This window comes from Schizosaccharomyces octosporus (genome assembly GCF_000150505.1).
Source record: "Schizosaccharomyces octosporus yFS286 unplaced genomic scaffold supercont6.1, whole genome shotgun sequence".
Lineage (NCBI taxonomy): Eukaryota > Fungi > Ascomycota > Schizosaccharomycetes > Schizosaccharomycetales > Schizosaccharomycetaceae > Schizosaccharomyces > Schizosaccharomyces octosporus.
This window is the reverse complement of record NW_013185619.1, coordinates 4,446,625-4,459,784: the sequence shown is the minus strand read 5'-3', so window position 1 is coordinate 4,459,784 and position 13,160 is coordinate 4,446,625. Positions and strand designations below refer to the sequence as shown.

The following is a 13,160-nucleotide window of genomic DNA, read 5'->3' as shown; positions in this document are numbered from 1 at the left end:
GATTTAAAGATTGGAGAGGAACGGGACAAATATGGCAACGATCATACATTGTCATTTAACCATAGGAAAAACAGTTTTTATAATGTACAAATTTACAAAATGTATTTATAGGAATTTAAATAGAGAGAGAATAAAATTTGTTTTTAGAACTTTTGCAGGGACTTTTTGCAAACTTCAGGTCAACATCCAGATCTGAAAAATCAGATTGGTTTTTATTTTATAGACATAAGTGAACATTATTTAATATATCAAGAGAATGTTTTCACAACAAGCTAACCCGAAGCCTACTGCAAGCAGTGTTAACCTTTATTTCTATATTATCTTATTCTAATTCTTGCCCAAACGATCATACCATATAAAATTGAGCTGTTACATGAGTTCTTCCATTTTCAATTAAATATATATAACATAATATTAACTATATACAAGTTGCCAAACACAATTCTATAATCTATATACCCTTTTTTTTCTATAGACAATTCGATGTAGGTTAAAACCATTCTACCCAAAAAACCTGTCTAAATTAGTCTGAGACAACGAAATATAATTTCTGGAGGAGATCAAAAATCATTAGATCGGTGTTCCTTTTGTAATTTTTTCTGGTTGTTCTTATTCTTCTTTTTAAGAAAAAAAGAAAAGCCAAAGTTGAGTTGGCGCAGAAAATATACCTTAGGCCGAGATGCCGTCTACTCGAAGAATATCAACATCCAAAAACCAAGGAAGATTTCCTGAGGTTGAACTCAAGAGTCAAAAAATAAAAGCGCTTTTTTTTTTGATTGTTTGAAAAAGCAAATATGTATATAGGGGAAGTCATTGCAATAATTTAAAAATTAAATATAAGTTAGTAGTTTTTTCGCGTTATATGTTCATTCATCACTTATTCCAACATCGCAAACGTAAAAATCAAGATAACGAAACTTAGGCTTTGGCAAGTACAGTTTCTTCATGGTCATAAGGATTTCCATAGCCGGAATCGATACAGGCTTGAATAAAGCGTTGATCTTCATCCTCAATGCAAGTTTGACTGATATGAGGAAGGAAGAAAAATGATAAGATGGCAACAAAGATGGCCATTCCACTAGCAGCATAAAAGTAAATTTGAATTTGATCACCGCCAAATGCATAAACACCAGCAATAGCACCACATTTTCCAATGGCTGCCGCAAGACCATAATAGATACCACGGACAGCAGTAGGAGAAGTCTTGGAAGCTATTAATCCAATGTTACCTCCGGCACCGTACTCACCCAATGACAAGAAGACACCATAGATAACACAGAAGCCAGCAATACGGTGAACGAGTTGATTGTAGAAACCAGACATAAAGAAACCGATCGTACCCTGTAAGATTAAACCAGAAACCAAACACCACTTAGGACCAATAATGTCGGAGAAAATACAACCTAACCAAGAACCAGGAAGGTAAAAAGTGTTAATAAGAGTATTCCATCCAAAGCTTTTAGCCATGGATGCATTAGGAGGAAGAATACCACTTACGATAGTACTGGAATACAAACTAAATGCGTACGCAGACAAGTCGTAAATGAACCAGACGAGACAAATCACAGCAAAGCGAACACCGTAGAGACGTAAGACGACACGCCATGGAATCTTAGAATAGGGAATGCGAGATTTCAGGAAGATACCATTTTCCTTCATCGGCAAACGGAAAGCCAAAAGAAGAAGAGGAATGACACAACCTAAACCGATCGACAAACGCCAGACAGCACGAAGATGATGATCGCCGAAAATGCATACTAAAACGAACGGAACGAAGGCACCTAAAACAAAACCCATGTCAATTGCAGAACCGGTTACAAAAATAAAAGAACCATGGCGTCTACCAGATTTCATTTGGTTTGAATTTTCGGAAGCAGCCACGGAACCACAAGGGTATTCAGCTCCTAAGCCGATACCAAGGAAAAATCGATAGGCAATCAAAGCAGAAATCATGCCATTGATACTTCCGTGGTATCCATAAGCACCAGAGCAAAGAGCAGTAGATATCAACAGAATAAGAGTAGCAGTAATCATACCATTCTTACGACCAAAGAAGTCAGAGTACCAACCAAACGATAATTGTCCAATAACAGTACCGACATAAGCAATCATACCGACATCTTGCATGGACTTATTTGTGGTAGTCTCTTTGGGGTAAAGTTTTTTCAGAATTGTCATGACGGTTCCGATAGAATTGGAGCAATAGCCATCGGAAATCAAGGCAACACCACAAATGAAGACTTCAAAGAATTTTTTCCATTCACTAGTCGAATGATTGGATCCTTTCTCCAATTCTGATGAAGAGTCAAAGACATCCTTCTTATCATCTTTTAAGTCTTCCGAACGTTGAGACGAACTCGATGAACTAGCAACTTTGTTGGAGTGGGTATCGCTAAACGACTTGTTATCCTGGATAGCTTGAGTCTCTGTCTTATGAAGAGAGGAAAAACTTGAATCGGACGACATACTGAATAACCTTTAACAAAATGTCTATTATCAATCAATCAACGAGGTTAATAACGAACGAACGAACAAAAGAAAAAAATAAACCGAGTTTGCCCTTTATCTATGTATATATAAAAAAGTATATATAGATATGTATATACAAGATTAAACCGTAGGGATAATTCGCTAAAGCAATAGAAGGATATTTGTTAGCAAAAGGAATGCGATGCGAAATTAAAATAAACTCGTAAATGGTCTAAAACGTTATATGACAATTAATTAAGAAAACACACACAAAAGAAAAAAAAACAAATGAAAGAAGTATGAGTAAAGGATTCAGACCTTGATTATAAACAGGAATTAATTATTAAATATTGTGGTCCGGTAAAGGATTTTTCTGACAAAGTTTTGCGTGGGTTCGGCTTCTTATATGTTTTTGTGAAAATGACATACGTTGCGTCTTTCGAATGACATGGAAAGACCCCCTCTTTTTTTTTTTTTGTTAGTTGCGTAATATGTGAGGACGAGGGGAAACGTAAATTGGTTTAAAGTTCATCCGATAAGCTGGAAAAGCTTCGCTAGAAAACTAGCTTCATCCCTTTCAGTAACTTGGGGCACGTTCGGAATTTAGAGTGTCGTTTCCTTTTTTTATTGGATAAGCTAAGTCATATTATTGGTTGAAACTCGACAATACCGATCAAATACCGATATGAGATTCGGGTATTGAAATGTCGCACCTTTAATCGTTTACCGGTAACCGTCCAGCCAACATGATAACATAAACAAAGGAAGAAAACAAATGTCGGAAAAGCCTGGCCGCGGATGACTTCACACTTCCCTCGGGTGTTGCGATTAAAAAAAAAATTTAAAAAAGAAAAAAAAAAAAGAAATAAACCGAAACCGATATTGTTTGATTATGTCACAAAGAAATGAAAATTAAAGAAGAATCAAAAACCAAACCAAAAAAAATAAATAAATAAAAAATAAATTGGTAAAGGCGAGGTGAATACGGTCGGTTGCGCGGTAGTCAATATAACTTCCAAGTTGGCATTTATTGCGATTGTAAACAGAGAAAAAGTTGCAATAGAATAGAATGAAATGTATTAAAAAGGGTATTGTTTTTTGTTTTATGAGGAAACGCGTAAACGCACGTTTTGTAGATTTCCGACGCAATGTAAATCGCTATAAAAACTTTTTATACAGGGTGGTAATAAGGGAACTGTTAGAAAGGAAGAAAAATAGGAAAAAAAATTGGTTTCGTAAAAGATAAAATGATTAGCCATGCACAAAATTGAATCCCGAATTTGTTATATAGACGAGCTGTCAAGAAATTGATTGAAAAAAATAAAACTCCCAAGGCGAGACTCGAACTCGCAACCTTCTGATGACTTTGTTAAGAGTCAGACGCTCTAAACCGATTGAGCTACCCGGGACTTGTTATCGACCCCCGATATTAAAAGAATTAGAGACGTCCAGTAGGTTTTTTAAAACTCCAAGTTCATTTTTTTGTTCCTTGATTACGCTGCGCTGATCGGAATTTGCTTTGTTCAAATAATCAAATGAAATGTCACAAGCTGTGTGCGTATCGCAATTGTTTATAGATAAGTCATATTTCTTTGTCTAGCAACAGCGGTTGTATGGTGTAATGGCTAGCACATGAGATTTTGATTCTCGAGACCTGGGTTCGATTCCCAGTACGACCTTGTAAAACTCCTTGTTTTCTCCTTTTTTATTTTTATTTTTCTGTTTTGCTTTTTCTGCTTTTGGAAATACAAAAAAAGAAAAAGGCAGCAACAATTAAGTGAATAAAGTCTTTCCACTGAAGGATTTCATCTTTTTCCCTTCGGACAACAGTACTTTCGCTTAGGTACGTTTTTTTTTGTTGATGTAGTATCCTCTTGGATCGATCATGTAAATAAACAAAATATTTGCCTCAAATGAACTCAATCCAAAAAATTCGAAACGCTCTTCAAATACATTTACCAAATTTCATTTTCTTTTTCCTCAAGCATCCTTCTATCAACCTCGTAAACTCGAAATTTAACGATTTCATCCTACTCTTCAATTAGTAGCATAAACGTTATGTTAACAAAATAAGCATAGCATAACAAGCATAGTACAGTAAAGCAAGCATAATGCAGAACAGCATGTATACACTCCAAACGCGTTCACATCTTTATAAGCCTCTTCCCATTCCAAGTACTTTCAGCTTTTCAATTGCATCAGTCTTTCTGTTTAAGAAACACGACCTCAATGTCTCGTGCCATAACAATTGGAAAAAGCGTGTTCAGGTTAAAGAGAGAGAATACAAAAAAAAGCCATCCATCCACTAAATCCAGCTCAATAAGCTAGCCAGGTCTTGCATGTCCTTTTATGAAGACTGGAGGATCCTTTGATTTCCTTTGTTGTTGTTATTGCCATTTTTTCTTCTGTTGCTTTATTTCTATTTATAAAAACCGCCTTCTTTTTTGTTAAGCATTCGCCTTCCTCAGTATAACAAAACGAAACGTACCAGCAAATCATGGTTTATAGTACGCAATGACAACCTTATCGTGAACTTTCGACAGAATTTATAAAGGCAGCAAATCTCTCACACCCACTTCCTTCTCCCTTTCCCATTTCTTGCTTTCAACTCTTTCCCTATTCCAATTGCCATTTCCAAACAACTTGTCCCGATATTTAGATCCGTTCCTAAATACAAAAACCGATTTCAAAGAATCCTTTTTTCTTTTCCTCTATCAGAAATATTAACTAACTTTTTATTTTCTTATTTATTTTCATTTTTCATTGCTGTTCTCTTTGAATTGCTAATGAACTGATTTCTCGTTAGGTCTAATTGCGTATCGAAGTCAGATTTTCCTTTTCTCTATATTACTTTTTATCTTGTTAAGAATTCTTTATATTCTTGCTTACTGTTTCCCCGGTTTGAATCCGTTTTGTTGCTTCCCTTGTTCCTTTTCTGGCATAAAGCTTTACTCCATTCTAACCTTTGATTGAATTGAATTTCTTCATTTCTTCATTTCTTCATTATACAAAAGGTTTCCCTTTTTGTGTTCATTACAATTCTTGATTCAGCTAGCCCTTTTCACAACGCCTTCATGTTACTCCAAATTATTTCCGGCAGAATTTCTTATACAATCGATATTCATCCTGATACGATTATCGGAGAAATCTTCGACCTTCTGTCCCGTCAGGGTGTCCTTCCCGACAATGCAAAACTGTTTTATCGCTTTTATTACCATGGCACCCGTCTCAATATGGCATTAACTTGCAAAAGTTATGGAATCTTACAAGACTCCATAATTTACTTTTCTCCATTGTCTTCTTCCCCACTGGATCACTCTGTCTTTGATGACTCTTCTCCCTTGTCATTTTATTTGACCGTAGAACCTATGCACCCTTCGGAATTCTCTTCTTCCCTTTCCAAATCAAACTATAAAGCTACGATTCCTCCCTTGCCGTCTTCAGAAAAAAATTCTGCCAAGCCTAGCGCTTCCTCCCACCCGTTCAAAAAACGCTGTTCACATCCCACTTGTACGAAAATGACTCTTCGCCTGGCTGGTCACTGCATACATTGTGATCTGGCTTATTGTGCCGCTCATCGGCTCATGGAAGACCATAATTGCAATGCTCTCAAGAATCTGCGCAAGGAGGAACATGAACGAAATCGTCTTAAACTAGAAAAAGAACATTGTGACGGATTAATAAGTAAAGTATAAACTAGTTTCATATTTGTCAAATCCTGGCTTTTACTCACTTTCCCGGCCATATTTTCTTCCAACCGATTGATTGAATTTTGCTCTATACTTTTTGTTTGCATGTTTTCAACCTCCGCCTTTTTCTGTTCCAACTGTATGCTTCATGGATCTTTTAATCTTTCAGTGAACCTTTACGAATCTATAGTCCTGACGTTTCACCCTTGTTTTAATGTTTTTTTTATGAATGATTATTCCTTTCCGTACCTGCATTCGTGGCTTTCCTGATCTACTCTTTTACGAACACATTAACTTATATTCAAACTCCTTTTTGCTTCCCGATTTGTTGCAGCATCCCTTAACAGATTATTTTATTTTCTTATCTTGTTTATTATGCATCCTAGTCAACGAAACGATTTTCCTAAACTTCATTTCTTTTGTTTTGTTGTATTCTCTTTTCCATTCGCATTCTTCTTTGACATGATAGATATCTTCACGAATGGCATGGTAATGGGTTGACTACAAAGCACCATAATCCGCATACATGTTTCGAATGAAAATACTTATGGCCTTAAAAATATATAATAGTCTCTAAATTTACCTCCTTTCTATATTTCATTTCAACAATATTAAGTAAAGTACCTTGGAATTGCTGTCCTCTTGTTTGAGTAGACATTTTCTCGGCATTCCGTTGACTGTCCATATATCTTTTTCTTGATTTTCATTTAGGTAATTCATTCTGCGTATGAACCAAGAATCAACTCTTGTCTGATGTTTTATTGTTTTATTTATTCTGGTTCAACTTATTTAAATATCTTTTCAAATATTTCTCATTCTGTTAAATTTCTTTTTAAAATCTATAGCGTACCACAGCTAGTATCTTCCCAACCCAACAAAACAATTCAAACATAGATTACGGACAAATCCATAACTGTTCGTTGGTTTAAAATTCGTATTTGTCTGATTGTTCAAAGTTAACAATTCTCTGTTATTAACTTTGCAAAATTGTTAGTCTTGCAAAAAAAAAAAAAAAAAAAAATTGGAATCTTGGTAGTGGTCATCTGAACCTGAAGTAACTAAATCTTTTGGATCTTTAATACTTTTTTGATTTCTTGTTAATAAAAATACGAATAATGGAAGAAAATTCTGCGAAAGATGCTGTCTTTGTGGCTTCTGAAAAGCCCCAAGGAATGGATGTTATTGTTGAAGGTCCCGATTTCAATCATTACGATGAGCGAAAGAAGAATGGAGGATCTGGCATTTCTGTTGAAGAATTGATGCATTCCTATGGAAAAATGGGGTTTCAGGCTACACACCTTAGTCAAGCAATTGAAATTATCAACGAAATGGTATGGAATATATTTGATATTTGACTTCTTTTTTTCTTTCAAATTACAAGACTAACATGAATTCAGAAAGACTGGCGTGATCCCAATCCCCCAGAAGGAAAGAGTGAGAAGGCTACTATCTTCCTTGGCTACACCAGCAATCTGATTTCTTCCGGTATCCGTGAAATTTTGCGTTATCTGGTACAAAACAAACGCGTTGACGTCCTTGTAACAACTGCGGGAGGTGTAGAAGAAGATTTGATCAAGTGCCTTGGTCCCACTTATCTTGGTGACTTCCACATGGAAGGAAAGGGTCTTCGCGAAAAAGGATTGAATCGTATAGGTAACCTCATTGTACCCAATGACAACTATTGTCGTTTTGAAGAGTGGCTTATGCCGATTTTGAATAAGATGGTCGAGGAACAAGAAACTCTTGGTACCCACTGGACTCCTTCTTCCTTCATTCATCGTCTTGGCAAGGAAATCGATGACGAGAGAAGCGTTTATTATTGGGCTTACAAAAACAATATACCCGTCTATTGCCCTGCTTTAACAGATGGTTCCATCGGTGATATGCTTTATTTCCATACCTATAAGGCCGATCCACGTCCTATTAATCTTGATATCGTTGCCGATATCCGTAATGTCAATTCGCACGCCGTGCGTGCCAACAAAACGGGAATCATTATTCTCGGAGGTGGTATTGTGAAGCATCATATCTGTAATGCGAACTTGATGCGTAATGGTGCTGACTGGAGTGTGTACATTAATTCCGGAAATGAATTCGACGGAAGCGATGCCGGGGCACGACCTGATGAGGCCGTCAGTTGGGGAAAAATTCGTTCGGATGCCAAAAGAGTAAAGGTAAGCTTCCCAAATCAATAGTGTCGTCTCTAATCAAATCTAGGTATATGGTGAAGTGAGTCTCCTTTTCCCACTAATCGTGGCTGCTACTTTTGCAAAGTAAATTAAAATCGTATTCTTTTGGTTTATTCGTTTATTAACTAAACCTCAAAAGAGCAATTACCTGGTAAAGTGTTTCAACTAACTTAAAAAAAAAGAATATTTATCATAAATCTAATATAGTCACCTCCTAGAACCGCTGTGAGTGCAATATCATCTTGTCTTCTCGATTGTGAGATGGCTATGCGCTATTACTTCACTCATGTGTCCCTTATAAAAGCATCTAATAGATTTAAGTCAAATAAAATATAATATTTTCAATAGTCGATCTCGCAGGTATATTATTTCTACAAAACAATTAGAGCTCATTCTATGAATAGTTTTCAATATTTTTGGTAAAAAAAAGCAACCTAAGGAATTTTTTAGGAGCTTCCCCCAAGTTTTTTGAAAGCACTTTCTTGGAGAAGTTCACCTGTAAACACCGTACTCATTCATATACTAACCATTTTTTCCAAGGTTTCAAACACAGTCCGTCAATTGACTTTTTTTTGAGCTTTATTTTGGCAGGAAATAAAATATCACTAATAATCGAACTTTTCGTACACTTATGTTTCGTTCCTTTCTGAAAGTTAAAACAGTGTTCCATCGATTCTAATCTGATTATCAGCGTTTTTCATGCTTAGTCAATTTCCACATTTTGCAAAAAGATCCCAATTTGTTAGGCGCATAATGACACCCAAACCTTCACAATCCTATCTCGAAAGGCTCCATGATAAAGGTATTGAAACCGACAATAGGAAATTACTCGTTTTAGATCTGAACGGGACGCTTCTATGTAGACCTCTGAAAGACCGTTCACATACGTCCGTGACGAATGCTTCTTCTAATGCAATCCCCCGTCCGGGTGTCAAAAATTTTCTGAAATATGCATTCTCAAACTACTCTGTTATGGTCTATAGTTCTTCAAGGCGTAATAACGTTAATGCGATGCTAGAATGTATCATGACTCCTGACCAGATCAAGTCTCTTACAGCCTGTTGGACTCGCGAAAATATGGGGTTAAGTACAGCGCATTATAATGCCAAAGTGCAGACATTCAAAAACTTAGATATAATTTGGGGAATGCTAAAAAAAGACCGAAACCAAGACCTTGTCGATTGGTCTCAGTATAATACAGTCATCATCGACGACTCAGATATAAAGTGTGCTGCTCATCCATTCAATCATATCCACGTTTCAGACTTTTCCCATACAAGGCTTAATTATCAAAATGATTTTACGTTAGTTTGTGCTCTTCGCTACTTGAAACATTTGAAAAACATTCCAAATGTTAGCAACTACATATCTCAACACCCTTTCCGTTTGGATTCCAGTCTTTCGCAAGATGAGAACTTACAACGCTTAGATCAAGCTATGGAAGATTACAAGCAGAGCCCCAATTTCGTCGTAAACACAGGACAGGAATGATTACATACATGCTACGAATCGTCATCGAAACAGTGTTTATATATACCTTTTTCTTGCTTTTCAAAATTTGTTATATTTATTAAGATAACATCTACAGTAATCGAAGATTGATGCATATATCTTACCAAATTAGATCATACAAGAATGTACTTTTAAGCATAACATCATTTCTTAGGCCCTTAAGGGACGTTCGTTCATTTTCGTAGGACGACGGATCTTCTTACGCTTTCCTTCTTCAAACAATGAAACCTGTTTCAAATCTCTTCCGAAAGTATCAGGTTTCTTTACCTTATACAAACGAACAAGATGATGCATAGAAGTAAAAGCTTCTTCAATAGTAAAGAGTTGTGGATCCTTGGATGGTAACCTTTGACCTCTGCTGCGATCATATCCTTGGCCTGGAGGGAACAGCTTATAAGCTCCATGGTAAGACATCTTGTACATCAAAGATTCACGCATAGTAGGACTAGCGTCATCATCAGTACGATATTCTCCACTGCGAGTAAAGAAGTTACGTTCGATGATATCTTCAGGCCACAAGCCCTGAGAAATACGAATCATCCATAAGAATTTATTCATATCGTCACTGCTGAAACCAAGGGTGCCGCCATAAATAATCAAAATATAGTCAACATCATGTTTACGGAGAATAGGATAAGCAGCTTCCTCATTCGAGGACATAGCCTTACCAACAGTAGCAATATGAGTGTTATTCCAAGTGTTATTGTCGACGAGAGTAGGACGATCAGCCATACCAGCAATTTGGTAACCATAATCCCACCAGCTCATAACCTTAGCATCATTGGGAGTATTACGACGCAACCAGTCATAAGCCTCACGGAAGTCATCAATATACATCAAACTACCATCATTCAAAACAGTAGACAATACAACTGTAGGAGAAGAATAAGCATTTGAAGTCACCCAGCTAGAGTGGTAGACAAAAAGAACGAGGAAGTATGTGACGGAACCAAGAACCATGATTCTAGAAAGCATGTTGTAAATACCAATGCTTGAGGAGCCCGACAAGAAATATTGAAATAACTTAGGTTTACCTTTAGTAGCTTTACTGGAAGGTGCAGACTCTTCGGTAACATCTTCGGCATCAGGACCAAGGTAAGTATCCAACAGTGTTGAGATAGCAACAGCAGCAGCGACACATACACAAGGAGTGAGAGTCAAGACTAAACGAACCATGACACCACAGAAATATGTGCCCAACACAGCGTAAATAATGATGAAAACATGCTCGTTACGAAGCTCCTTGAAGCAAAGATAAACACCGACAGGTAAAAGCCAAATTAGCAACTGAAGGTCAAAGAACAAAGAGCTCCAAGTAGGAGGTTGATGTTCAGAAACAGATGCAATAATAGGAATGTGAATCTTGGCATAATTAGTATCCCAAAGCGAGTAGAAACGACCAGTCCAAGGGGCAATCACACCGGAAGAAGAGAGGAAGTAAAGAGCGACGATAGCACCAGCTACAAGAGTGCCCAACGCTAAACGAAGCAAAACTTGAAATTGTTGGGAAGAAACAAGGCCCTTAACATAATAGTAGAATGCATAGAGCTGAATCAAACCAAAGACACCCATAGCGGCCATGTGCTCACTAGTGGAAACAGGTTGAAAGCCGACGAAAGGTACCTGCATAGAGGACAAAAGACCGATAACATAATAGGAGGTATAAGCAATGTAAAGCTTAGAAGTATAGCGACCCATCAATAGTAGCACGAAAACATGTAAAGGGATCATATTCGTGATGAATACATAACCACCCCATGCAGTTACCATATAGAAGTACAGCAAACCAGTGCAAGCACCCCAGAAGGAAGCTCCCGTCTTGACAGCTTTAATCCATAAAGCAAATGTAGACATAAGCAATGTAATTGCAATAGCCTCATTGTCATATGAACCAGCAACCGAACGGGATGTATAACCAGGTGCAATACCAATAAAAGCGGCAGCCAGAAGACCAGCTGCGTCATTTTTCAATTCTCTAGCAAGATAGTAGGTAGCAATAGCTGTAAGTCCAGAGAATGCAGGAGCTAGTAATACGCAAATATCACGAATATCAACATCTAACTTAAGAAAATGTAGTGCCTTGTAAATAATGCCAGAAGTCACCATTAATCCGGGGTAAAGAGTACCACCAGCTACACGACCTAAAGGATACCAACTGCGTTCGTCAAACCAGTTGAGGAAGTTGTAAAAGCCTTGTTCAACCAATACTTTCGAGGCACGGAAATTGAACCAAGGATCAAATTCATGAATAATAGATTCATAACGAATGACAGAAAATAATCTAGACGAGGCAGAAGTGACTAATTGTGTTCTTGTTAGTAAATTCACTCTTTATGATTTTCAGCCTGTATGAACTTACCGATAATACAGAAAAGAATGAGGACCTTCAGAGGAATCTTCCAGTCCTTTTCATGTGAGTTAACCACCTTTTTCGTGGAATTCTTAGCAGATACACCCATATCTGACCTGCTACGTTTCCAACAGTGTGTTTGGCTCTCGGTCGGTGTACTGAGCCCAGGGCCTGAAGGAGTACTAACGAAAGGCTTTGATAACTAAACAAAAAAATCCTGAACCCACTAAATAATTTGATTTATTCTATATCTTTTCGATTAAATATTTTAATCCATATTTTATACTTAGTTGATGGATCTTCATAACCCATGATTGACGAAAAAGGCACCTTTCAACCATTTACGAATTGACAATGACCTACTAGAATACTTCTAGAATATTGATTCTTGTTTGTATTCTGTAATACTTAGAATAAAAAATCGAAGTTAACAAGCTGAGTTAATTGAGTAATGCATCTCAGACGAGCTTCCCAAGTACATCATGTATTCTGACAAGTGTATTATTCTTTGTAACATAAATGTTCTTAAAATATCAAAGGATATGGCTACTAAAATCTTTGAGAATACGTCTGTTGCGTAAACTCAAAGGATGGATGACCATTTATTCTTAAATCGGTCACATCCATAAGCGCTATCGAAAAAAAGCCATCATTCTCATACGAAAGATGAAGAGCAATCACTTACAGCTAGTCTAATACCAGTACTGTCATCTTCCGTTTGATTTATTCTCTGTGCCGAAAATATAAATTTTTGCGTATAGGAGCTTTTTCTAACATACTGTGTCACATTTCCTATACCACCTTCTTATTATATATCTGAATGATAGCTTGAATACTGAATGTCAAAGCTCCCTGAAAGGCATCATACTTAGACCACGAAGGCTTGCTTCAAATCGACTTCCTTTTCATCAAAAAGACGACTGTATAATGCTCTCGTTCGTTCATGAAACT

At 36.9% G+C, this 13,160-nt stretch overlaps 5 protein-coding genes and 2 non-coding genes across 7 annotated transcripts; 4 read left to right on the top strand and 3 right to left on the bottom strand.

Annotated features, from left to right (window-relative positions):
* Positions 1 to 382: 382 nt before the first annotated feature.
* Positions 383 to 2,793, bottom strand: SOCG_04583 (glycerophosphodiester transporter). Its single transcript, XM_013162329.1, has one exon. The coding sequence runs from the start codon at positions 2,464 to 2,466 to the stop codon at positions 919 to 921; it is 1,548 nt and encodes a 515-aa protein (XP_013017783.1). The 5' UTR covers positions 2,467 to 2,793; the 3' UTR covers positions 383 to 918.
* Positions 2,794 to 3,795: 1,002 nt separating this feature from the next.
* SOCG_16228 lies at positions 3,796 to 3,878 on the bottom strand. The gene has a single exon. It is a non-coding gene; the product is annotated as a tRNA-Lys (tRNA).
* A 198-nt stretch (positions 3,879 to 4,076) lies between these two features.
* SOCG_16227 lies at positions 4,077 to 4,148 on the top strand. The gene has a single exon. It is a non-coding gene; the product is annotated as a tRNA-Gln (tRNA).
* An 859-nt stretch (positions 4,149 to 5,007) lies between these two features.
* On the top strand, positions 5,008 to 6,947 carry SOCG_04582 (zf-AN1 type zinc finger protein). The gene has a single exon (XM_013162328.1). It carries the CDS (start codon positions 5,544 to 5,546, stop codon positions 6,162 to 6,164), a length of 621 nt encoding a protein of 206 aa, XP_013017782.1. The 5' UTR covers positions 5,008 to 5,543; the 3' UTR covers positions 6,165 to 6,947.
* On the top strand, positions 6,892 to 8,730 carry SOCG_04581 (eIF-5A-deoxyhypusine synthase). Its single transcript, XM_013162327.1, has 3 exons — positions 6,892 to 7,489; positions 7,556 to 8,332; positions 8,376 to 8,730. Exons 1-3 carry the CDS (start codon positions 7,274 to 7,276, stop codon positions 8,433 to 8,435), a joined length of 1,053 nt encoding a protein of 350 aa, XP_013017781.1. The 5' UTR covers positions 6,892 to 7,273; the 3' UTR covers positions 8,436 to 8,730.
* Positions 8,731 to 8,768: 38 nt separating this feature from the next.
* On the top strand, positions 8,769 to 10,656 carry SOCG_04580 (NLI interacting factor family phosphatase). The gene has a single exon (XM_013162326.1). It carries the CDS (start codon positions 9,047 to 9,049, stop codon positions 9,836 to 9,838), a length of 792 nt encoding a protein of 263 aa, XP_013017780.1. The 5' UTR covers positions 8,769 to 9,046; the 3' UTR covers positions 9,839 to 10,656.
* Positions 9,843 to 12,383, bottom strand: SOCG_04579 (oligosaccharyltransferase subunit Stt3). The gene is made up of 2 exons (XM_013162325.1): positions 12,219 to 12,383; positions 9,843 to 12,159 (listed from the first exon to the last, which is right to left on the bottom strand). The coding sequence occupies exons 1-2, from the start codon at positions 12,316 to 12,318 to the stop codon at positions 10,010 to 10,012; spliced, it is 2,250 nt and encodes a 749-aa protein (XP_013017779.1). The 5' UTR covers positions 12,319 to 12,383; the 3' UTR covers positions 9,843 to 10,009.
* Positions 12,384 to 13,160: the final 777 nt, after the last annotated feature.

Coding starts and splice junctions, on each gene's coding strand:
- SOCG_04583 (XM_013162329.1), bottom strand. CDS start 2,466: ATGTCGTCCGATTCAAGTTTTTCCTCTCTTCATAAGACAGAGACTCAA.
- SOCG_04582 (XM_013162328.1), top strand. CDS start 5,544: ATGTTACTCCAAATTATTTCCGGCAGAATTTCTTATACAATCGATATT.
- SOCG_04581 (XM_013162327.1), top strand. CDS start 7,274: ATGGAAGAAAATTCTGCGAAAGATGCTGTCTTTGTGGCTTCTGAAAAG. Junction 7,490..7,555: donor TTGAAATTATCAACGAAATG/GTATGGAATATA, acceptor ACATGAATTCAG/AAAGACTGGCGTGATCCCAA. Junction 8,333..8,375: donor CGGATGCCAAAAGAGTAAAG/GTAAGCTTCCCA, acceptor AATCAAATCTAG/GTATATGGTGAAGTGAGTCT.
- SOCG_04580 (XM_013162326.1), top strand. CDS start 9,047: ATGCTTAGTCAATTTCCACATTTTGCAAAAAGATCCCAATTTGTTAGG.
- SOCG_04579 (XM_013162325.1), bottom strand. CDS start 12,318: ATGGGTGTATCTGCTAAGAATTCCACGAAAAAGGTGGTTAACTCACAT. Junction 12,160..12,218: donor CATTCTTTTCTGTATTATCG/GTAAGTTCATAC, acceptor GAACACAATTAG/TCACTTCTGCCTCGTCTAGA.